Genomic DNA, 26,429 nt, shown 5'->3' with positions numbered 1-26,429 from the left:
TGGGCCTCTGTACGCCTATGTACTGTAGATATTCCATTAAAAATCAGCAGTTTCCAGCTACAATAGCCATTTACAACATTAACAATGTCTACACTGTATTTCTGATCAATTTGATGTTATTTTAATGGATAAAAAAATTGCTTTTCTTTCGAAAACAAGGACATTTCTAAGTGACCCCAAACTTTTGAATGGTAGTGTAGGTAGAGTTATTAAAGTGACTATGCATAGATAATAAACAGAGAGTAGCAGCAGCATAAAAGAGGGGTGGGGGGCAATGGAAATAGTCTGGGTAGACATTTGATTAGATGTTCAGGAGTCTTATGGCTTTGGGGTAGAAGCCGTTTAGAAGCCTCTTGGACCTAGACTTGATGCTCTGGTACCGCTTGCCTTGCGGTAGCAGAGAGAACAGTCTATGACTAGGGTGGCTGGAGTCGTAGAACATTTTTTGGGCCTTCTTTTGACACCGCCTGGTATAGAGGTCCTGGTTACATTTACATTACATTTACATTACATTTTGACAGTGGTTGGCAGGAAGCTTGGCCCCAGTGATGTACTGGGCCATACGCACTACCCTCTGTAGTGCCTTGCGGTCGGAGGCCGAGCAGTTGCCATACCAGGCAGTGATGCAACCAGTCAGGATGCTCTCGATGGTGCAGCTGTATAACTTTTTGAGGATCTGAGGACCCATGCCAAATCTTTTCAGTCTCTTTAGGGGGAATAGGTTTTGTCGTGCCCTCTTCACGACTGTGTTGGTGTGCGTGGACCGTGTTAGTTTGTTGGTGATGTGGACACCAAGGAACTTGAAGCTCTCAACCTGCTCCACTACAGCCCCGTCGATGACAATGGGGGCGTGCTCGGTCCTCTTCTTTTTCCTGTAGTCCACAATCATCTCCTTTGTCTTGATCACGTTGAGGGAGAGGTTGTTGTCCTGGCACCACATGGCCAGGTCTCTGACCTCCTCCCTATAGGCTGTCTTGTCGTTGTCGGTGATCAGGCCTACCACTGTTGTGTCATCGGCAAACTTAATGATGGTGTTGGAGTCGTGCCTGGCCATGCAGTCATGAGTGAACAGGGAGTACAAGAGGGGACTGAGCACGCACCCCTGAGGGGCCCCCGTGTTGAGGATCAGCGTGGCGGATGTGTTGTTACCTACCCTTACCACCTGGGGGTGGCCCGTCAGGAAGTCCAGGATCCAGTTGCAGAGGGAGGTGTTTAGTCCCACGGTCCTTAGCTTAGTGATGAGATTTAGCAGGGAGATTCTTTCTCCACAGTCACATAAGCAGCCAACAGTTAGAGACCAATGAGGGTTTATCAACAGGAAAAATAAATCAACAGCCAAGACTAGCAATATCATAGATTCTAGCCCCTTGGGTTTAATCACTATGCAAGAGGCACAAAGTAATTTTGACAGTGTTTAGTTTCTTCAAGGGTCTCTCTTGATATAACTGTATTGACATAAATCAAGATAGGGGAGGATTATTGTACGGATGAATGGGAACATGTTGTTGATGTTGTGACATTAGCCAGTGGGGCACAGTGTCACCCTGTCTGACACACATGCAGGGCGGACTTGAAGCAGAGGCTCACATAACTAGACAAGCGCTCCTCTGCTTTCTCTTCCCTCGATGTGTGTGTGTTTGTGTGCTTGTGTACCTCGGGTCCATGTAAGGACAGGGTTTGCCATTACACTGACAGGATGCAGAAGCATGATGCAGACTCCTGGGATTCTCCATGGAACAGCACATCACGTCTGCACTCCTATTCCATCATCCCAAATGGTCACGGAGAGTGGAAGTGGGGCATGACAGTAAATGCCATCAGGAGATCAGTCAGGCAACAAGGCCATTGGAAAGGGCAGGCTCAACACACTGGAAGGTCAGGGGTCAGAAGGTCAAAGGAATAAGCAACACTCTCACGGTCCAGCATCTGGGGATGTCACTCATCACACCCAGCAACATCCATTTCCAGCCTGACTGGACATAAATTTTATCAATGGATTAAATATGTCTGTATGTTATGTTTTTGGAGTGTGGTCTTCTTGGGTAATTTCCTTCTAGATTGGCTTCTCTTGTCCCACTGTCTAGCCTACTGTGTTTTCCTGGCTCAATCTGTCACGCCCTGGCTCTGGGGACTATGTTATGTTGAGCCAGGGTATGTAAGTCTATGTTTGTATATCTATGTGGGCCTGAGTGACTCCCAATCAGAGGCAACGAGTGTCAGCTGGTTGTCTCTGATTGGGAGCCATATTTAACTATCGGTCTTTTCACTTTGTGTTGTGGTTTCTTGTTCCGTTAAGGTTTGTTTGTGTTGTAACCTTAGACGTCACGCATCGTTGGTTATTGTTTTGATCGTGTGATCAGTTAATAAATATATATTATGTTCACCTTCAACGCTGCGCATTGGTCCTCTCTCGTAGACGATCGTGACACAATCTCAACACCAATGCCGAGTATGCCAGTAATCCCAGACCAACATAGTGTGCCACCAGTGACAGTAAGGCTCCATTCTAATAAGATTAAATAGTATAATGCACCTTAGTGTCAGCAGGTTATGGCTTACTTTGACATAGTTATTCACTTACCAAGATGAGGGCATTGACCTCTGTAATATAGGTGTTGCATGGCAAGACCCACCTCTGTTGTGCCGAGCAGTAGTCTTGCATGACAAGGACACGAGAAGGACATGAATGCATCCAACATTCTCCTCAGTGGTTAGCTATAATCACTTAGTAGTATTTCCTTTGGATTAATATGATAAGCACACGGCTCTCACGAATGCTCTGAAGTGCAGATACTGCATTCATTATAGCTTTTTGAGAACTGACCAAGTGAGGACACTTTCCAATGTGCATTTACTAAATTATTTGAGCTTTTCAAAGACAGCTTCAGAGCGGGAAGGAGATATTTGGTTATTGAAGTGATTAGTGGAGAATCTCAGACAGGAAGATGGGGACTGGCAATGAAGGTGTGTTTGAGGTTCAGTTGAAAGGATTTTCATAACGGCATGCTGTGAACAGTAGCCTCAGTAAAGATATCTTCACAGCAGATAGACAGTTCACCACAAATTAAGCTCTAAACAGCATTTAAGTGACAACATTCATGTTTATATCCACAACATCTCAAATCAAATGTAATTGTCACATGCTTCGTAAACAACAGGTGTAGACTAACAGTGAAATGCTTACTTACGGGCCCTTCCCAACAATGCACAATACAATAAATAAATTATATATTAATAATAGAATAATAATAGTAACACAAGGAATAAATACACAATGATCAATGATACTGTAGCTTGGCTATATACATGGGGTACCAGTATCGAATCAATGTGCAGGGGTAAGAGGTAATTGAGGTAGATATGTACATATACAGTGGCTTTGCGAAAGTATTCACCCCCTTGGCATTTTTCCTATTTTGTTGCCTTACAACCTGGAATTAAAATTGATTTTTGGGGGATTTGTATCATTTGATTTACACAACATGCCTACCACTTTGAAGATGCAAAATATGTTTTATTGTGAAACAAACAAGAAATAAGACAAAAAAACAGAAAACTTGAGCGTGCATAACTAGTCTCCCACATGCCTTTTGGCGAACACCAAACGTGTTTGCTTATTTTTTTCTTCAAGCAATGGCTTTTTTCTGGCGACTCTTCCATAAAGCCCAGCTCTGTGGAGTTCGGCCCCAGTGATGTACTGGGTCGTACGCACTACCCTATCTAGCGCCATGCGGTCGGATGCCGAGCAGTTGCCATACCAAGCAGTGATGCAGACAGTCAGGATGCTCTCAATGGTGCAGCTGTAGAACATTTTGAGGATCTGAGGACCCATGCCAAATCTTTTCAGCCTCCTGAGGGTGAAGAGGCGTTGTCGTGCCCTCTTCACGACTGTGTTGGCGTGTTTGGACCATGATAGGACCTTAGCGATGTGGACACCAAAGGAACTGGAAGCTCTAGACCCGCTCCACTACAGCCCCGTCGATGTGAATGGGGGCGTGTTGGGCCCTCTATTTCCTGTAGTCCACGTTAAGCTCCTTTGTCTTGCCCACGTTGAGGGAGAGGTTGTTGTCCTGGCACCACACTGCCAGGTCTCTGACCTCCCTATAGGCTGTCTCATCGTCATTGGTGATCAGGCCCACCACCGTTGTGTAATCGCCAAACTTGATGATGGTGTTGGAGTCGTGCATGGCCACGCAGTCGTCGGTGAAAAGGGAGTACAGGAGGGGACTAAGCATGCACCCCTGAGGGGCCCCCACTTGGAGGGCACTATGGTTCTTAACGCTGAGCTGTAGTCTATGAACAGCATTCTCACGTAGGTGTTTCTTTTGTCCAGGTGGGAAAGGACAGTGTGGAGTGCAACAGAGATTGTGTCATCTGTGGATCTGTTTGGGCGGGAGGCGAATTGGAGTGGGTCCAGGGTGTCTGGGATGATGGTGTTGATGTGAGCCATGACCAGCCTTTCAAAGCATTTCATGGCTACAGATATGAGTGCTACGGGGTGGTAGTCATTTAGACAGGTTACCTTGGCATTCTTGGGCACAGGGACTATGGTGGTCTGCCTGAAACATGTAGGTATTACAGACTGGGTCAGGGAGAGGATGAAAATGTCAGCGAAGACACTTGCCAGCTGTTCAGCGCATGCTCTGAGTAAGGGTCCTGGTAATCCGTCTGGCCCTGCGGCCTTGTGAACGTTAACCTGTTTAAAGGTCTTACTCACATTGGCTACGGAGAGCGTCATCACACAGTTGTCCGGAACAGCTGGTGCTCTCACGCATGGTTCAGTGTTGCTTGCCTCGAAGAGCGCATAGAAGGGCATCTATGTCTATATCCTCTGCTTCTCTTGAGGTCTGCTTGCATTAGGACACTGAAACATATACTGTACTTAGTACACACCCATGAGTATGCAGGTTAAGACGCGCACACGCACACACACACACACACACACACACACACACACACACACACACACACACAATTAGAGTGCATTATGACTAGTTAGTAATCAGGTTTGGCAATTGCATTTGCTAACATACAGCTTGTTCAATGTTAGGGATCAATACAGCTCTCTTAGTAGCAGTGATGTAATGTCTGACTGATTAGAGCAGGTGTGTAATACAGACCTCCACCTCTTTGGCTCTCAGTAAACATGTTTCCCTTTAGGCACTGCAGGACAGACACATCATCAGCATTCAACCAAAGTCATGATAAAAAAATTAAAAATATATACATAAACGTAAGTGTAGTTTGTACAATACAGTTAGAGCAGAGCAATTTTGGCATCGAACTCAAACACATTTTAAAATGCAACATAAAAATACATTCAACTGAATTAATAAATATTTCAATAAATAAACATACATTTAAACAGAACATAATCCAACATACGGTTAATCAATGTCCACTCCAGTCTGTCTGCTAGAATTTGCCCAAACACACAGCCGTTCAACCCTGGAGGTTGCCAGACGTACTGGCCTTTTCAGTCTCTTAGAAAGAGATGTTTGGAAAATGTCATGATTCTTTGTTTCTATTGTCCCTACTACCATACTGTATCTGGGGCAAAGGAATAGGGGAGACTGGGTGGATACTAGACTAAAACGTATAGGCTAGTTGAAGAGATTACTCCCAGTCTATTATCCATATGGTAGGATACACTTAACACACTTTGCCCATGCTAGTCACATCTGGTCACATTTTGTGGGATTGGCAGGCCAACGACATGTACTGTAAACTGATCACCTTTCATACCAACCTCCAGGGAAATGGAAAGCTAATAGGAACATTTATGTACATTAATGTGTACCTCTTCTAGAACCCTTTCAAATTGACTCCTTGATCATAATAATCTCATAATCCATCCCGCATGTTTATACTTAAAGGAGGAGAAATTAGAAAAATTAGACTCCGGGAAGCTGTCTTGCAAGTTTCAAACTACCCCATTAAGCCATTTTTTAAATGACATCTAAGCCTATAGGTTTGTGAAGCACAGACACACAACCACTGAGAGAAGCTGAAAAAAGCAGCAAACCATGCAAATAGAGCTGGGAGGGAACAGGTTGTTTTCATTACTAAGAATTACGTGGGATCATATGAAATTCCAATAGTTATTTGGGTTATTTTACTTTCTTGTTTGTATCCAATGTTGGTCTCTAAGGGGGTTAAGATTAATTCCCTCTGTCAGTATCAGGAAGGAAAACACACCGTTGGAGGTCTAAATATGATTCAGGAGTGAAATGCATTTCCTCTTATAGGTTAGTTTGGACATTTAAAGGGATAGTTCACCCAAATTACAAAATGACACATTGATTTCCTTACGCTGTAAGCAGTCTATGTACAAGGTATGACAGCAATCTATGCTTTGGTTTAGTTTCCCTGTCAGTAGCTGGCACTGTTTTCAAATGCTAACATTTTAATGACTATAAGTGACTTTGGTGAGCTTCACATGATGCGCGAAAAATGCTAATATCGGTGCCATGACTTGAATGGGATTTGTGCCACAAATGCTAAAAAGTTAGTATTTGGAAACAGTGCCAGGTAAACTAAACCAAAGCATGGATTGCTGTCATACTTTGTCCATTGACTGGTTACATGGTAAGGAAACCAACATGTAATTTTGTAATTTGGGTGACCTATCCCTTTAAGGAAAGACAATCGAAACAAACTAGAGTAGAAAAAGGCATTTAGCCAAATCATTAGTAAACAGCAAATTTGTAAGTGTTAAAATCTTGGTGTTGAGGTGGGGTTAATACCAGTGGGATTGTAATTGACACCACTTGCAGTAAGTAAATTAAGTGTTATTTGAATCACAGTGAAATCAACACCGCATGTTGTTGTTACTCAACTGTGTTGAGTTCATTTCCGTTAATTCTCTCAGAGTGGAAAAGACGTGGGAGGGGCCTCATTATCATTTTGCCAGCATGCTTTGTTGAAAGTTGATTCTTGGAATAGTTTGTTTTAATACCTACAGTGAGGGAAAAAAGTATTTGATCCCCTGCTGATTTTGTACGTTTGCCCACTGACAAAGAAATGATCAGTCTATAATTTTAATGGTAGGTTTATTTGAACAGTGAGAGACAGAATAACAACAACAAAAATCCAGAACAACGCATGTCAAAAATGTTATGAATTGATTTGCATTTTAATGAGGGAAATAAGTATTTGACCCCCTCTCAATCAGAAAGATTTCTGGCTCCCAGGTGTCTTTTATACAGGTAACGAGCTGAGATTAGGAGCACACTCTTAAAAGGGAGTGCTCCTAATCTCAGCTTGTTACCTGTATAAAAGACACCTGTCCACAGAAGCAATCAATCAATCAGATTCCAAACTCTCCACCATGGCCAAGACCAAAGAGCTCTCCAAGGATGTCAGGGACAAGATTGTAGACCTACACAAGGCTGGAATGGGCTACAAGACCATCGTCAAGCATCTTGGTGAGAAGGTGACAATAATAGTGCGATTATTCGCAAATGGAAGAAATACAAAAGAACTGTCAATCTCCCTCGGCCTGGGGCTCCATGCAAGATCTCACCTCGTGGAGTTGCAATGATCATGAGAACGGTGAGGAATCAGCCCAGAACTACAAGGGAGGATCTTGTCAATGATCTCAAGGCAGCTGGGACCATAGTCACCAAGAAAACAATTGGTAACACACTACGCTGTGAAGGACTGAAATCCTGCAGCGCCCGCAAGGTCCCCCTGCTCAAGAAAGCACATATACAGGGCCGTCTGAAGTTTGCCAATGAACATCTGAATGATTCAGAGGAGAACTGGGTGAAAGTGTTGTGGTCAGATGAGACCAAAATCGAGCTCTTTGGCATCAACTCAACTCGCCGTGTTTGGAGGAGGAGGAATGCTGCCTATGACCCCAAGAACACCATCCCCACCGTCAAACATGGAGGTGGAAACATTATGCTTTGGGGGTGTTTTTCTGCTAAGGGGACAGGACAACTTCACTGCATCAAAGGGACGATGGACGGGGCCATGTACCGTCAGATCTTGGGTGAGAACCTCCTTCCCTTAGCCAGGGCATTGAAAATGGGTTGTGGATGGGTATTCCAGCATGACAATGACCCAAAACACACGGCCAAGGCAACAAAGGAGTGGCTCAAGAAGAAGCACATTAAGGTCCTGGAGTGGCCTAGCCAGTCTCCAGACCTTAATCCCATAGAAAATCTGTGGAGGGAGCTGAAGGTTCAAGTTGCCAAACGTCAGCCTCGAAACCTTAATGACTTGGAGAAGGTCTGCAAAGAGGAGTGGAACAAAATCCCTCCTGAGATGTGTGCAAACCAGGTGGCCAACTACAAGAAACGTCTGACCTCTGTGATTGCCAACAAGGGTTTTGCCACCAAGTACTAAGTCATGTTTTGCAGAGGGGTCAAATACTTATTTCCCTCATTAAAATGCAAATCAATTTATTACATCTTTGACATGCATTTTTCTGGATTTTTTTGTTGTTATTCTGTCTCTCACTGTTCAAATAAACCTACCATTAAGTCCAGAGGACCATTGTGGTCCTCTGTAGCTCAATTGGTAGAACATGGTACTTGTAACGCCAGGGTAGTGGGTTCGATCCCTGGGACCACCCATACGTAAAAATGTATGCACACATGACTGTAAGTCATTTTGGATAAAAGCTTCTGCTAAATGGCATATTAATATTATTATTATTAATTAATTAAAATTATAGACTGATCATGTCTTTGTCAGTGGGCAAACTTACAAAATCAGCAGGGGATCAAATACTTTTTTCCCCTCACTGTATGTTTCTGCATGCACATTGATTAATTGGTCTTATACTATACAAAGATAAATAACTTACATTTTTCTAAACTAATCCAATCTGTAAGGGGTTTGATTGATCGCACCTGTTACTGAGACGGTTATTCCAGTTTAGATTGTTTTTAAGTCCTTCACCATAGCAGTCATTCTGAATGCAGGTCGTGGGTGATAAAATATTCAAATTGTTGGATATCCTCCCTCTGGCTGGATTCCGATAGGATTACTAATCACTTCACAAACCAGCATATTGTGACTTGAAGGTCTGATGTGGCCCATGAGCCAGGATTTTCAGACCACAATGTTGAGGATAACTAAGCATAACTAAAGGCCTTAGGTAGTCACTTGGTGAAGACTGTAGGACTAAAAGTTTTTGAATGCAACAACCATGTCTCTGTCACTAACAAACACAGTCATGGGTGGATATCTCTCAAATTCAATCAAAAAAGGCATGCTGGGAAATATGCAAATACGGCTATACACCCTACAGTGTTAAAACAACACCCCCTCAAAATACTGTAACACCACATGTGTTATTCCCTAACACAAAAAAAGTGTAACAGCAGCAACTCTAATAAAGTGTTAATTTAAGTTAGAATTTGCAACACCCATAGTGTTAGGAAACCAACACTCTAGGGGTGTAGATTTGTCAAAATGTTGAAAAGTGTTAGTTTAAGACTATTTCAGTGGGTCACATATACACACAATAAGAAAGTGTTACATTTAACACTGTGGGTGTTAAAATTCTGATCTCAAATTTGCTGTGTATGCTTCCTGTTCAGCAAAATAGACTGCACACAAAGACAGAGCAAACATATTTGTGTGCACATACAGTAAGAGCCATGTATAAATGGATTGAAATCAAACTCTGGGCCAGTCAAAAGGTCACCATTTCCTCTGAGCTCATAAATTGGACCCTGTCCACCATGGTGGCCCCTGGTCAACCTCCTAATGCCCTGTTAAATATCGCTGGCACAATATCTCTACGGACAATTTGGGTTTTATTTACGATAACATTTTGCAAGTGGAACTCGTACAAGCTTTGGTTTCTATTTATGGAGTGTGGGAAATGGAATGGAAGCCGACTCCACTTTGCGTGGGATTGTGGTAAGAGAGACCGAGGATGAGGGGGAAGTAAGGGGGGGGGGGGGGGGGGGGGTTTGGTGCAGGGAACCACTAAATAGACGAGGAGTTAAAGAGAACAACTTTCTATTGAGTGACTGGTTAGGTGGCTGAAAGTGTCAAATCAATGGTGGACAGAGCTGGTTAAATGACAGAGTGGACACCGTGATCCTCTGGTGATCCTGCTGAGAGAATCCCCTGACCGTGTCCCTAAATAACTGCAGCTCTGGGGCTGCTTGCCAGGCGTTGGTCTCTTTGTCACAGAGGGATTGTCCTGTAGGATTCTCCCATCTCAGCCCAAGAGATGTTTTTCTCTGTACTTCCCTTTGTTTTTGGTGGGGAGCCCAGCCTGCAGGAGAGGGCTTATGACTGGAAGGTGGAAGGGTTGATTGATTGATGCAGTTTTGGAGCCCAGGGGATCCAATCATGTAATCCATTTGTAATTATTGCTGCTGTGTCTATTGAGAGAGCATTGTGAGTCTGCCAGTGGCTGTGTGCACTGTCCTGTCACACAGGGAGATTTGTTGAAGTCCAACCTGAGCTTGGTGCTGCAGATTTGTACTGTCCAGAATGGAGAATATGTTGTTTATTATGGGCTTCTCACATCTGCTCCTTAATGTCTATTCCTCTGCTTAGTCACCTGTCATACTATATTTAGATGAGTATTGTATTTATCTAAGAAAGTACATTGAATGATATTTGTGTGCTGAATTCTTAACAGCCATTAAACTTGAGATTGTACATTTAATGAGGATCTTCTCTCTCTCGGTTGTCGAATTTGAAGGTTTATTCATTTTTTCAGTCAAGTCTCAGGGTAGATGTGATAATAATGTACTGTTATGTATGAAGCAATTCAGATGTCTGATGTAGCCTACTAATGAGGGCAGTGTTTTCTGTGTATTAATGGAAATGTGGCCACTGGACAGAAGGGGGTAGGGGAAGGGAATTCAATTCTCTGTTTGGAAGTAGGCGCCTATCTGCCTGCATGCTTTTAATGAGCCCCAAAAAGGTGGTGGTTTGAAAGTCATGCCAAAGTCAAATCTTTAGAGTCTGGTTAACTTGAAAACAAGCCAGAAACATGCAATCACCAGTAACAGCATTAACTAATCATTGATTAGGGACAACATTACAAAGCCAAGCTAAGACTACAGTAATCCATAGGTATCTTTGGTCAAAACCATCACTTTATTTCATTTTCAAGCAAACAGATGTAATTGACGAGGCCTATGTCTGTCTCTCTCTCCTCCAGATCCGAGTGGATGGGCCTCCTGAGGGCGGGGTGCAGTATGAGACCCTGACCGTGATGACAGGTGGCAGTCCTATCCTCCGAGAATTGGCCTTCACTCTGGACCGCAACTCTCTCTACGTCATGTCTGACAATCAGGTGAGGAATCTCCCATTCCCTGCTTTATCAGAAGCAAATGTTTATAGGTTAATAAGACCCTTTACTATGAATAGAATGATGTAATGAATAGAATGATGTAATGTACTGTATGGGTTCAAAGTTTTGATGAAAAGAAAAATAAAGAAAGAGATGATTAGCAAACATTATTATGGCTCAGGGTTATGTGTATTATATACACTATATATACAAAAGTATGTGGACACCCCTTCAAATTAGTGGATTCGGCTATTTCAGCCACACTCATTGCTGACAGGTGTATAAAAACCGAGCACACAGCCATGCAATCTCCATAGACAAACACTGGCGGTAGAATGGCCTTACTGAAGAGCTCAGTGACTTTCAACATGGCACCGTTATAGGATGCCACCTTACCAACAAATCTGTTCGTAAAATTTCTGCCTTGCTAGAGCTGCCCCGGTCAACTGAAAGTGCTGTTATTGTGAAGTGGAAACGTCTACGAGCAACAACGGCTCAGCCACAAAGTGGTAGGCCACGCAAGCTCACAGAACGGGACCGCCGAGTGATGAAACGTGTAGCGGTTGCAACACTCACTACCGAGTTCCAAACTGCCTCTGGAAGCAATGTCAGCACAAGAACTGTTCGCCGGGAGCTTCATGAAATGGGTTTCCATGGCTAAGTAGCCGCACACAAGCTTAAGATCACCATGCGCAATGCCAAGCGTCGGCTGGAGTGTAAAGCTCGCCGCCATTGGTCTCTGGAGCAGTGGAAACACGTTCTCTGGAGTGATGAATCACGCTTCACCATCTGGCAGACGAATCTGAGTTTGGCGGATGCCAGGAGAATGCCATCTGACTGAATGAATAGTGCCAACTGTAAAGTTTGGTGGAGGAGGAATAATTGTCTTGGGCTGTTTTTTATGGTTCGGGCTAGTCCCCTTAGTTCCAGTGAAGGGAAATCTTAACACTACAGCATACAATGACATTCTAGACCATTCTGTGCTCCCAACTTTGTGGCAATAGTTTTGGGAAGGACTTTCCTGTTTCAGCATGACAATGCCCCTTTGCACAAAGCGAGGTCCATACAGAAATGGTTTGTCGAGATCGCTGTGGAAGAACTTGACTGGCCTGCACAGAGCCCTGACCTCAACTCCATCGAACACCTTTGGGATGAATTGGAACGCTGACTATGAGCCAGGCCTAATCGCCTAACATCAGTGCCCAACCTCACTAATGCTCTTGTGGCTGAATGGAAGCAAGTCCCCGCAGCAATGTTCCAACATCTAGTGGAAAGCCTTCCCAGAAGAGTGGAGGTTGTTATAGCAGCAAAGGGGGGATCAACTCTATATTAATGCCCATGATTTTGGAATGAGATTTTCGAAAAGCAGGTGTCCACATACTTATGGTCATGTAGTGTATATAACGAGAATTGAAAATATTAAAGATATATTTGATCTTGGGCTCTTCTTCATACATCTTGGTACTACTGTACATTTTAAATTCTTCTCTGATATTATATTATACGTACACTTCATGTTGGGTTGTGTGTAAAATATGCAGGGCATGTTCAGACAGAAGGACAGATGCTCTAATTACTCACCCATGTGCACCGACTAACATGCATCTCATACTACACACATCCCATAGAAAACCATTACAATTCAATACATCTACACACATCCCACAGAAATTACTTGACTTTCATGTATCTTCTAATCTACATGCTACACACATCCCATTGAAAACCAGACATTTCATTGGTTTGTGGATGTTTTTTGGTGTTCTCCAGTTGGGCCAGCATCACAGCAGCTAGCAGAGCAGTTGTTGTTGGTAGATAACCTCTGGACTCTTTGGAGATAAGAGGGAACAGTGGTAATCACTTTCAACTCCCATCAAGTGATTATTCTGGCACAGTCACATGACATTGTGTAATGGGATTAGATTTCAGTACGGCCCAAAGTCCTGCTATCACTGCTACACTCACTTGTCTCCCGACTGTTGGAATATATTTTGAGACTAAACTGATGGACAAAGAGGCAGAGGGTGTTTGGACAATACAGGCGGCATAAATTAGTTCAATGTGTCTGGAAATAATCTATAAACGTCAAGTGAAGGCAGAAATGAGGATCTCTGTGAGAAATGAGGGAGAAACAGGCACAGGCATTGTACAGAAGTGTCTCTTGATAGAAATCAAGGCAGCACTTCCTAGAATGTGATGGACTGGAAGAGACAGGACATCACTTATTGATGAGCCCTGGTTGTTCAAGGAGACACACATGCTCCCTTCAAGTAGAGACTCTTCCCATTCGGACTGTAGTATGAGAACATGAACGAATGTAACCAACCAAACCAGCCCATGGCCATCCACTCTCTTTCTCCTAATATTGGAATCATACAGTCTGCGTGTGGCTTTTGGCCCCTAGGGGCCAGGAATGGTGTAAAGCCTTCCTCCTGTTCGCTTATTCCAAATCAGGCCTTCCTAGAGCTTTACAGAGGAATTCCAGGAGGAGAGGGGCTTGCTGGGCTACTCTCTCAGATTTCCTGCTTTCCCAGCCGATCCCAGAGTATGGGGATTTTTGGATTTCTCTGAGCAAAACAATAGATAAATTATGTGGAATGAGGAGCGAGGCACAGACAGATTTGACTGAGATCAGGCGACCCTCACAGAATAACAATGAGCCTCTCTGTCTTCTGCCGAGCATGATGATGCAGAGTGGAGAGGAACGGAGTGTGTATGTGTATGTGTGTGTGTGTGTGTGTGTAAGTAGTTGAAGATTATTTTATTTTTAAAAAACCTTTATAATAGTTGAATGTCCTCAGGTTGATTATTTGTTGAAACATCTATCCCTGCTTCACTTAGGTTGGAGTCATTAAAACTTGTTTTTCAACCACTCCACAAATTTCTTGCTAACAAACTATCGTTTTGGCAAGTCGGTTAGGACATCTACTTTGTGTATGACACAGGTAATTTTTCCAACAATTGTTTACAGACAGATTATTTCACTTATAATTCACTTTATCACAATTCCAGTGGGTCAGAAGTTTACATACACTAAGTTGACTGTGCCTTTAAACAGCTTGGAAAATTCCAGAAAATGATGTCATGGCTTTAGAAGCTTCTGATAGGCTAATTGACATCATTTGAGTCAATTGGAGGTGTACCTGTTGATGTATTTCAAGGCCTACCTTCAAACCGAGCCGACTAGGTGAAAAATCTGTCGATGTGCCCTTGAGCAAGGCACTTAACCCTAATTGCTCCTGTAAGTCGCTCTGGATAAGAGCGTCTGCTAAATGACCAATTTATTTTTATTTATAAACTCAGTGCCTATTTGCTTGACATCATGGTAAAATCCAAAGAAATCAGCCAAGACCTCAGAAAAAAAATTGTAGACCTCCACAAGTCTGGTTCATCCTTGGGAGCAATTTCCAAACGCCTGAAGGTACCACGTTCATCTGTACAAACAATAGTATGCAAGTATAAACACCATGGGACCACGCAGCCGTCATACCGCTCAGGAAGGAGACGCGTTCTGTCTCCTAGAGATGAACATACTTTGGTGCGAAAAGTGCAAATCAATCCCAGAACAACAGCAAAGGACCTTGTGAAGATTCTGGAGGAAACGGGTACAAAAGTATCTACATCCACAGTTAAACGAGTCCTATATCGACATAACCTTAAAGGCCGCTCAGCAAGGAAGAAGCCACTGCTCCAAAACCGCCATAAAAAAGCCAGACTACGGTTTGCAACTGCACATGGGGACAAAGATCGTACTTTTTGGAGAAATGTCCGCAAGTCTGATGAAACAAAAATAGAACTGTTTGGCCATAATGACCATCATTATGTATGGAGGAAAAAGGGGGACGCTTGCAAGCCAAAGAAAACCATCCCAGCTGTGAAGCACAGGGGTGGCAGCATCATGCTGTGGGGGTACTTTGCTGCAGGAGGGACTGGTGCGCTTCACAAAATAGATGGCATCATGAGGAAGGAAAATTATGTGGATATATTGAAGCAACATCTCAAGACATCAGTCAGGAAGTTAAAGCTTGGTTGCAAATGGGTCTTCAAAATGGACAATGACCCCAAGCATACTTCCAAAGTTTGGCAAAATGGCTTAAGGACAACAAAGTCAAGGTATTGGAGTGGCCATCACAAACCCCTGACCTCAATCCTATAGAACATTTGTGGGCAGAACTGAAAAAGCGTGTGCAAGCAAGGAGGTCTACAAACCTGACTCTGTTACACCAGCTCTGTCAGGAGGAATGGGCCAAAATTCACCCAACTTATTGTGGGAAGTTTGTGGAAGGCTACCCAAAACGTTTGACCCAAGTTAAACAATTTAAAGGCAATACTACCAAGTACTAATTGTGTGTATGTAAACTTCTGACCCACTGGGAATGTGATGAAAGAAATAAAAGCTGAAATAAATCACTCTGCTATTATTCTGACATTTCACATTCTTAAAATAAAGTGGTGATCCTAACTGACCTAAAACAGGGAATTTTTACCAGGATTAAATGTCAGGAATTGTGAAAAACTGAGTTTAAATGTATTTGGCTAAGGTGTATGTAAACTTCCGACTTCAACTGTACACTTCATTGAATTGTAATGGTCTGTCTGTAGCATGGGGTCAGAGGGGCAATCTCTCTACAAGTGCTGCACTGTAAAATGTGAAATACTCACTCTAATTCCTTCAAATCCCCCAGTTTCACATTTGGTGTTTTGTGTATAACTCCATCTCTGAGAGTACCATTGTTTAGGACACATTAGATAACAAATTCCCCTCTTATTTCCCTTTTAGTCAGTATAATTAACCTGAAGGCAATAGCTATAACCCAGGTGAAATGAAACATCATCATACAGGCTACACATCGTACATACGAGGCTGCCTGTAGTGCTTATAGAGCAGGGCTCTCCAACCCTGTTCCCGGAGTGCTAACGTCCTGTAGGTTTTCGCACCAACCCTAATCTAGCACACCTGATTCTAATAATTAGCTGACTGATTAGCTGAATCAGGTTAGTTACAACTGGGGTTGAATCGAAACCTACAGGAGGGTAGCGCTCCAGGAACAGGGTCAGAGAGCCCTGTTATAGAGGCACCCGTGACCCGTCTCATCAAGGGCCAAAGGCAGAGGAGAAAATGCTTCGTTTCTGTGCTTTTTGTTGAGTGTGGTTTGGTCTGACTTTGTGTGAGCTTGTTTGGACAGGAAGGGTTATCAGTCTCTGTCCTGGCTTCCCCCTGACCCGTCCTTAAACCTTTTGTTATCCCTGTCAAGGGGTCAGCAGCTGTGAACACAACAGGTCAGGGAGGAGAGTAACCTCTAGCCATGTCCGTTAGTGCCCTCTGTCTGTCCTCCCACTCACCTTCACCCAGCAGATCGACTAGACACATAATAAGCTGATGGTTGATGGATATGGTCAGTTGAATTCACATTTAACACTTACATTTCATTGACAATGACAACTTTTGAAGGCAGAGGGGAAATCGCATTACTAGCGTTAGCGCAATGACATGCTAGCTGTTCCCATAGACTTCCAGTCATTGAGCCAATGACTATCCATTTAAAAGCGCGTCTCAGCAGAAATATATATACTTTTTTTTAAACACTTTTTAAAATTAATATAGGGGAAACTGCTGTAAGAGCATGATATAAGATGATGAGAATTGCATAATATAGCTAAAGCTGACAGATGCAGAGTGGATCAGAGTATATGACTTAATAATAACATACCACACCATTATTATAACCATCCATAGTTCTCTCCCTCTCACTTTCTCTTGCTTGCCTGCCCCCCCCCCCCCCCCCCCCGTCCCCCGTCCCCCCCCCCCCCGTCCCCCCCGCCCCCCCCCCCCGTCCCCCCCCCCCGTCCATCCCTTCTCAAAATCATTTTGCTAATAGAATGCACTGGATGTGTTCTGAACTCTTAAAAAAAGAAAAAATGATTTTGCGGGAAGTGGCAGATAATCAGATTTGCTAACACAGACCTGGGAGAGAACCCACTTACGCTATCAAGTGCAGCGGAGACGCTCTAATCCATAATCCACTCTTCATTTGTGATTGCTTACATCAGGAAATTGCTTGCATGGTCCGTCAAGGGGGAGAATAATCAAGTATAAAATAGCAAAGCTTCAACCTGTTTGTGTATGCACTGGCTGGCGCTGCCCACTCAACTGCAATGTCTGTCACAGCAGCTAATGGAGAGCGTATGCTTTGCCAGGTGTCCTCACAGAGAGGTGGTGGTGGTGTGTGTGTGTGTGTGTGTGTGTGTGTGTGTGTGTGTGTATGTGTGTAGGCTGATCTAGGCTGTGAGCTCACCCATGGAGGTCAGGCTTATATTTGCTGTGGCTTTTCTCCTTTCTCAGCCTGTTTGCCAGAGCTACGTTCTCTGTTGAACCCCCCACAATCAATCAGCTGAATCAATCTGATTTCACAGACTACCAGGCTTTTCTCCATTTCCTTAGATCATGTAAACTGTGTTTCATGGGTCAAGCCAACAGGAAATACACTATTTCAGTGGATACATGACATTTATCACATACTACACACAATTAACCAGCTAAACAAGTCATGAAGCAATTATATAGAGCAATATGTTTTACACTAATTGTAAATGACATGCTACTCATATCTATGTGTATGTGAATGTTGTAGCCTCCATGGCCTCTGTGCTGCATCTAAACCTTCCTCTGTTGTGTTTTAGGTGACCAAGGTCCCAGTGGAGGCATGTGAGCAATATGGGACCTGCGGAGAGTGTCTGAGCTCTGGGGATCCTCATTGCGGCTGGTGTGTCTTGCTCAACATGTAAGTCCACTACCACACTACACTTAAAAAGGCACGATGACCATGGTTTAAAACACCAATCACATAACTTACCAGTAAGAGTTTATAAAATCCCTCCAATAGAAAATGGTGCTATTGAGCACACAGATATAGACAGACTGTCTGTCACTGCTAGTATGGGGGGACAGAATGAGATAATGGGCACAGAGTATAGAGGGATTACAGGGAGTAGACAGGGTAACCCACTGGGCTGCTGCAACCTCTATAACAATTCAGTCTTTGAGAGAGTGGGCTTAACTTTTACATCTTAATTATCTGACCGGCATGTTAGCTTACGTAATAGAACAGGACAGACCAGAAGGGATTCAGAAGATTAAAACCCAGGCAATGTTTCTGGAAATGTCCTGAAACAGACCTCAGAAAGAATGTAATATGCTGTATTTTTTGGCATTTGCATTTCAGCAATCTCTACGATCATCATTATCTAAATTGCAGCTCTTGGAGAGCATCTTATCACCCTACTTGACTAGCAAAACACAGAATGGATTATACTGAACAAAAATAAAAAAACGCAACATGTAAAATGTTGGTCCCATGTTACATGAGCTGAAATAAAAGATCCCAGAAATTGTCCATATGCACAAAATGCTTATTTCTCAAAGATGTTGTGCACAAATTTGTTTGCATCCCTGTTAGTGAGCATTTCTCATTTGCCAAGATAATACATCGACCTGACAGGTGTGGCATATCAAGAAGCTGATTAAACAGCATGATCATTACACATGTGCACCTTGTGCTGGGGACAATAAAAGGGAGCGTGCAATTTGCATGCTGACTGCAGGAATGTCCACCAGAGCTGTTGCCAGAGAATTTAATGTTCGCCTCCAACGTCGTTTTAAAGAATTTGGCATTATGTCAAACCTGCCTTAATAACCGCAGACCACGTGTAACCACACCAGCACAGGACCTCCACATCCGGCTTCTTCACCTGCGGAATCGTCTGAGACCAGCTACCTGGACAGCTGATGAAACTGTCGGTTTGCACAACCGAAGAATTTCTGCACAAACTGTCAGAAACCTTCTCAGGGAAGCTCATCTGCGTGCTCGTCATCCTCACCAGGGTCTTGACCTGACTGCAGTTCGGCGTCGTAACCGACTTCAGTGGGCAAATGCTTCGATGGCCACTGGCACGCTGGAGAAGTGTGCTCTTTACGGATGAATTCCGGCTTCAACTGTACCGGGCAGATGGCGTCATGTGGGTGTCGTGTGGATGAGCAGTTTGCTGATAACGTTGTGAACAGAGTGCCCCATGGTGGTGGGGTTATGGTATGGGCAGGGATAAGGTACGGACAACGAACACAATTGCATTTTATCGATGGCAATTTGAATGCACAGAGACACTGTGACGAAATCCTGAGGCCCATTGTCATGCCATTCATCTGCCGCCATCACCTCATGTTTCAGCATGATAATGCACGGCCCCATGTCGCAGGGATCTGTACACAATTCCTGGAAGCGGAAAATGTCCCAGTTCTTCCATGGCCTGCATACTCACCAGACGTCACTCATTGAGCATGTTTGTTATGCTCTGGATTGACGTGTACGACAGCGTGTTCCAGTTCCCGCCAATATCCAGCAACTTCGCATAGCCATTGAAGAGGAGTGGAACAACATTCCACAGGCCACAATCAACAGCCTGATCAACTCTATGCGAAGGAGATGTGTCGCGCTGCATGAGGCATTTGGTGGTCACATCAGATACTGACTGGTTTTCTGATCCACGCCCTTATCTTTTTTTTAAAGGTATCTGTGACCAACAGATGCATATCTGTATTCCCAGTCATGTGAAATCCATAGATTAGGGCCTAATTTGTTTATTTCAATTGACTGATTTCCTTATATGAACTATAACTCAGTCAAATCTTTGAAATTGCTGCATGTTGCGTTTAAATTTTTGTTTCTTTATTCGTAATTAGTTTTCTTTAGTGCAGTTTCTACTCCAAGTCCCACTATTATACCTGTATGCATGCCACTTCCATGAGCTACTATTCACAATCTAGCTACTATTGCCTGAATTAAAAATTCAACTTGTCTCTCCAGAGTCAAACAGGGAGTTAGAAAATGCAACATGCAGTCACTGTATATGCCCACCCAAAGCATGTGGAGGTAAAGCTCCATGTGCCCTACAGAGGAGTGTGTGTGTGGTGTGTTAATGTCTAAGGGGCTAGGACAGGATAACAAACAGCTCTATCAAACATAACATGGAGGAGGAGATGAGATAAAAGGGAATGAAAGGGCGTCTGGGATGAAATGGCTATCCAGAGGCACTTCAATTAATGAGAGGCCAAAAAGTTACTGTCTATTCTCCCTGTGGATACAGGCTGTATCAAGGAGACGGCAGGAACAACAACCATCCATTCTGCCTTCATTGTCTTGTAATTACAGTTGAGGTCTCTGTGCGCTTTGAAGGCTCTCGTGAGATGTCACCCTTGACAACATCTGAGAGTTCATTAAGCACTGTCTCATCCCACAGTGTGCATTACACATGTAAAAGAGAGACACGCTCTATTGTTAAATCCTTGTCAAGAGGAAGCGCGATCGCTGAGAGATGCAACCTTGAGAGCCTTTCATTGTCTTAAGTGCAATGTTTTTGTAAGAATTAATAATGTCCTGGTTCCCACCCATAGGTGTGCCAGAAGAGACCAGTGTCAGAGAGCAGAGGAGCCCTTCCGGTTCGCCACTGATATCGAACGTTGTGTGAAGGTTATCGCTCACCCAGCCAGCATCGCCGTGTCAGCACACAATGTGCCCGTGAGTCAAATCTTAACCGTTCATTCTTTAACTGATTCTTACATGTTCTGAGTCTTGATGGTGGGAAGTGGTCCTGAGTTTTTCATGACAGACCAGACTGTTCCAAACCAGCTATCCCTCTCTCATATAGCTCCTGTTGGAGGTGAGCAATGTGCCTGACCTCTCAGCTGGGATCAGCTGTGCCTTTGGAGAGCAGGCAGAGATGGAGGGTCATGTCAACGGCAACAGAGTCATGTGTCTGTCCCCGTCTGGCAAGGAGGTCCCACACATACCTGAAGGACAAGGTGAGAAAAGATATAGCTCCAATATAGAGCCTATTTCTCTGTGTTCCTCAGTGATACAGATGTGACCTCTTTTACAGAGGACCAGCAGTCTGAATAAAGCCAACCACTGTATAACCAAAAACCTGGAGATCCATAGATATACTCAAAATCAGATGAATCCTTAAACCCCCCCCCTCTCTCTATCTACCAGACTGGTTGGGTGTGGAGCTGCGTCTGAACTCTAAGGAGACAGGTCAAATGCTGGGCAGTACAGAGGTCAAGTTCTATAACTGCAGCATGCATCACACGTGAGTACAACACTCCCGGCCCACACATTATCTGATCCATTCAATAGATAGTAGAGTACAACCTCATTAAGGACATTGATGTACGCAACCCCACTTAAGTTCAGGCAGATAGGTAACCCCTAAGTTCAGATTTAGGTCAACCTTAGGCAGTCAACCCCGCATTATTAGCTTGTTTCTAGACTGGTTCCCTGAGGAAAAAGTGGTTATTTATGGCCCTCTCATAATAAATAATAACTTTCGGGGATTACGTAGATTACATTTTCGATTACATTTACTTACGTTTAAGAGGTTTTAGATAACCCCTCCAGAATCTCACAGTGCAGATTAAATTCAATCTCCAAAGAGATGGAAATCTTTTTAAGTGTGTAAATAAATGTACAGCTCTTGTGTATTGCTGGTAGAACAACCTGCATATTATTCTGTACGTAAATCCGGGACACTCCATTTAGAATGATATGTTACATTTCGTATCATATGTATTCATTTGTGAACCCCGCTCTGAATTTGCAGACAGACCAAGCTTGAGCATTGTAGTTGTGAGCCATGCAAGGCAGCATCTACACTATATATACAAAAGTATGTGGACACCCCTTCAAATTAGTAGATTCGGCTATTTCAGGCACACCCGTTGTTGACAGGTGTATAAAATCGAGCACACTGCCATGCAATCTCCATAGACAAACATTGGCGGTAGAATGGCCTTACTGAAGAGCTCAGTGACTTTCAATATGGCAGTGTCATAGGATGCCACCTTTCCAACAAGTCAGTTCATCATTGCTAGAGCTGCCTCGGTCAACTGAAAGTGCTGTTATTGTGAAGTGGAAACGTCTAGGAGCAACAACGGCTCAGTCGCGAAGTGGTAGGCCACAAAAGCTCACAGAACGGGACCGCCGAGTGCTGAAGCACTTAGTGCGTAAAAATCGTCTGTCCTCGGTTGCAACACTCACTACCGAGTTCCAAACTGCCTCTAGAAGCAACGTCAGCACAAGTACTGTTCGTCGGGAGCTTCATGAAATGGGTTTCCATGGTCGAGCAGCCGCACACAAGCCTAAGATCACCATGTGCAATGCCAAGCGTCGGCTGGAGTGGTGTAAAGCTCACCGCCATTGGACTCTGGAGCAGTGGAAACACGTTCTCTGGAGTGATGAATCACGCTTCACCATCTGGCAGTCCGACGGACGAATCTGGGTTTGGCAGATGCCAGGAGAACGCTACCTGCCCCAATGTATAGTGCCAAGGAATAATGGTCTGGGGCTGTTTTTCATGGTTTGGGCTAGGCCCCTTAGTTCCAGTGAAGGGAAATCTTAACGCTACAGCATACAATGCCATTCTAGACGATTCTGTGCTCCCAACTTTGTGGCAACAGTTTCGAGAAGGCCCTTTCCTGTTTCAGCATGACAATGCCCCCGTGCACAAAGTGAGGTCCATACAAAAATGGTTTATGGAGATCGGTGTGGAAGAACTTGGCCTGCAGAGCCCTGACCTCAACCCCATCGAAAACTTTTGGTATGAATTGGAACGCTGACTGTGAGCCAGACCTAATCGCCCAACATCAGTGCCGGACCTCACTAATGCTCTTGTGGCTGAATGGAAGCAAGTCCCCGCAGCAATGTTCCAACATCTAGTGAAAAGCCTTCCCAGAAGAGTGGAGGCTGTTATAGCAGCAAATGGGGGGACCAATTCCATATTAATGCACATGATTTTGGAATGCGATGTTTCGACGAGCAGGTGTCCACATACTTTTGGTCATGTAGTGTAGCTCTCTGGCAGGTACATTCAGGTCCACTTTAACATATTAAAATAATAGAAATGTAGTCCAAAGCCTCATCACATCCAATTCATCAGAATGAGGTGTCCATTTGCAGCTAGCAACCCTCTCTGGTCTATAGTGTGATTAATATGTCAGTCTAAACAGCCTCCCCCTTCTCTCCCCTCCCCCTCTTCCTCACACAGCACAGCAGCATCAGATCAGCCTCCATGATTAATTATCCTGTTCCTGAAAAGGCCTGGCAGGCCACCTCTATTAATGCAGAGCTGTTACAGAACATACTGACTTACTGTGTGCTCATGGTCTCTCTGAAACATTGCTGTATTAACAGTATGCGTTAGTGGTACAATGTTGAGGAAACTAACTCTGCTCTCTTCATGCACTGTATCTTAGATGGATCATTAGAAACGTACGTTCCCTAAGAGCATGTGTTTGGCCACAGAGTCTCTGGAAGCATTTGGATGTCTGTTGGCTGGTTGGTCATATGACGTGTGTAACGTGTCCATCTGTCCCTCCCTCTGTCTCTGCCCTGCAGGTGTCTGTCCTGTGTGAACAGTACCTTCCGCTGCCACTGGTGTAAATACCGCAACCTGTGTACCCACAACCCCTCCAGCTGCTCCTTTCAGGAGGGCCGGGTCAATGCCTCAGAGGTAGCTACATGGCTATGGATAAACATACACCAGATTAACCATTTTTTCTCTATAATGCACATTAACGCATGTTTACATTAACCCGTGTTTAATCTATCTTTATAATTGAATGGACCTCGATAGAAACCTGCTGATGTTGTCTGACCTTTGACTCCTGGCGTACGTTCTACAGGACTGCCCCCAGCTGCTGCACTCTGGAGAGATCCTGATCCCAGCAGGGGAGGTGAGACCCATCACCCTGAGGGCTCGGAACCTTCCCCAACCCCAGTCTGGCCAGCGTGGATACGAGTGTGTGCTCCACGTCCAGGGAACCAACCACCGCATCACCGCCCTGCGCTTTAACAGCTCCAGCGTGCAGTGTCAGAACAGCTCAGTATGTACTGTGTGACCCTCTCTAACACTCCCCCTGGGACCAGCCTCAGCCTGGCTGTGCATTATCCAGGACCATTATCTCTAGTCTAGTGAATTGCGTCTGAGGTAGTCTCTGAGCGCAATCTAAATCTGATCTCATCCCACTGAAATGATATCAGTCATGCCATGTCTTGATTAAATAAGAAGTAGGTTATCTGCAGTGGAATGACTAAAACAGACATTTAATTTATGTCTGAAACCTAACATGTCCGTGTCATTCAAACATACATCTAGGTCTTTGTAATAGGGAGATAATAGGTTCCCTTGAGGCTCAATTTTGAGTCGAGACCAACTTCTCAGATAGTTGACAGTGAGGATGAGTGGCAGACAGGGCTGCACAGACTACATGACACACATTCCATGTTAATGCATCTATACCTCAATCTCCTCTCTCACGTCTAGTGAAACGCCCATTTTCCTCAGCTCTAGATGAACAGCCTCTCTAGTCCCCATAGAGTCCTATCCCAATGTGGCCGTCACAGTGGAGAGGAGCAGACAGTGGTGATGGAAATGACAGGTGGTTAAAAGCCTCCTCTCTCTCTCTCTCTCTCTCTCAGTACATCTATGAGGGTGTAAGGATCAGTGACCTGGCGGTGGACCTTTCTATCGTTTGGAACGGCAATTTCATCATCGACAATCCCGAGAAGATTAAAGGTGCCTGCGCCATCCATCATTGCCTACAATTGCTGAGGAGTGGAAAACACTCACTCTGTTGGGATGGATGGGGTCTAGCCCACGTCAAGGCTTTCACTCTGCCTTCAGATAAAGTTCACATGGCACTCACGCTCTACTGTGTTATTAAGTACTAACCAATCATTTGTGCTTTTGTGTTTACCATTTTGGTTTCTGACTGGTATAACTCTTTCCATTATGCTGCTTGATTATGTATTTTTAGGTTCTGACAAACAGAGTGAAAAACTAACGGACAACTAGTCAAAGCTCAAACCAAGTTTATTCACCCACTGGGACAAACAGCTGAAAAGACAAAGACATGTTTACACAAGCACATATATTTATACCCTACTTCTATGCAGAGTCTCCTCCTTGCAAATCTGGACAGCCAACACATCTCTGTTGCTAGGCAAGACTTTAGTGGTGACTGTACTTTCTCACTCCATCTGACCTGACCTCGGCCCAAATTTCCTCACTCCTTCCTAACTCACGGCTGTCCTACCTTATCTGTGACTGAAACCAGACCGTTGCTCTTCTCCTCTCCATAGAATACATGAGATTTAACAATAACATGTTCTGACAGAATGTAAACTTTCTGCCCTCCCCTTTCTCACTCAGTAGATTCCATCCACTCAGTTCTAATAGTGTAAGGTATTTCAAGTTAGAAGTTAGAATCCAACAGTATTTGATTGTAGAATAGTGCCAGTCAATATCTAAATACTGTCAAATATACAAGCACTGAATGTAATTCAACTGCAGTCCTCCTCTATCCCACAGTGCACCTGTATAAGTGTGGTGCCCAGCGGGACAGCTGTGGCATGTGTCTGCGGGCTGAGAGGAAGTTCCAGTGTGGCTGGTGCAGTGGAGAAGGCCGTTGCACCATGAAGCAGCACTGCCCACCCATCAGCCCCTACGCCAGCCGCTGGCTGAACTTGTCCGCCAGGAATGTCAAGTGTACCAACCCACGCATCACCGCGGTTAGATAATCAGTCAGACCCTTACCTTTTCCTGCAAACCTCTATTTTAACGTTCATCATTATCCATCATAGTGATAAGAGGCCTTCTCAGAAATAACCAGTAAAAACCATTGAGTCCTTAGACATGAGCATCATATCCTCCTTCAAATCAGTACAACACGATTAAGGAAGGACTATACCAGACATACAGCGTGTGCCACGTAGAGTACAACAGTAGCTCTGCAACCAAATAAATGCAGCCATGAGCCATGCACTATGCAGCCTATTTTGTGAGTCTTTTTGGCCCTAACTCCTTCTTTAGTACGAGAGAGACATAGTGGGTCAGACAGACACAGAGAACTACTGCACCCACTTCAAAGAGCCACAAGCCTTTGAAGTCCCTGTCACATTATTAGTGTTTCAGTGGCAGTCTGGGAGTGAATTGATTCAGACCCGGGCAGCTACTGCCTGCTGCTGGGAACAGCGATAGAGCTGCGCTACAGACCTGAAAGGTCTTTGTGTGGTCAAGCCATTTTAAGGAGAGCTTCTGAATA

At 44.2% G+C, this 26,429-nt stretch overlaps 1 protein-coding gene across 1 annotated transcript in view; it reads left to right on the top strand.

The window, feature by feature from the left end:
- The window catches only part of LOC311133974 (plexin-A2-like), a gene marked incomplete at both ends in the record, with an annotated part of 44,059 nt that overhangs the window by 4,118 nt on the left and 13,512 nt on the right, over positions 1-26,429 (top strand). The window contains 9 exons of the mRNA XM_084167600.1: positions 11,144-11,278; positions 17,957-18,057; positions 20,724-20,847; positions 20,978-21,131; positions 21,322-21,418; positions 23,722-23,836; positions 24,009-24,209; positions 24,805-24,901; positions 25,697-25,896. Coding sequence (XP_084023726.1) covers positions 11,144-11,278; positions 17,957-18,057; positions 20,724-20,847; positions 20,978-21,131; positions 21,322-21,418; positions 23,722-23,836; positions 24,009-24,209; positions 24,805-24,901; positions 25,697-25,896 — 1,224 coding nt within the window. The remainder of the gene's footprint in view (positions 1-11,143; positions 11,279-17,956; positions 18,058-20,723; positions 20,848-20,977; positions 21,132-21,321; positions 21,419-23,721; positions 23,837-24,008; positions 24,210-24,804; positions 24,902-25,696; positions 25,897-26,429) is intronic.

The sequence above is a fragment of the Coregonus lavaretus genome (genome assembly GCF_964263955.1).
Source record: "Coregonus lavaretus genome assembly, chromosome: 8".
In the NCBI taxonomy this organism is placed as follows: domain Eukaryota; kingdom Metazoa; phylum Chordata; class Actinopteri; order Salmoniformes; family Salmonidae; genus Coregonus; species Coregonus lavaretus.
The sequence above is the reverse complement of the archived record's forward strand: the minus strand, read 5'-3'. Positions and strand labels throughout refer to the sequence as shown.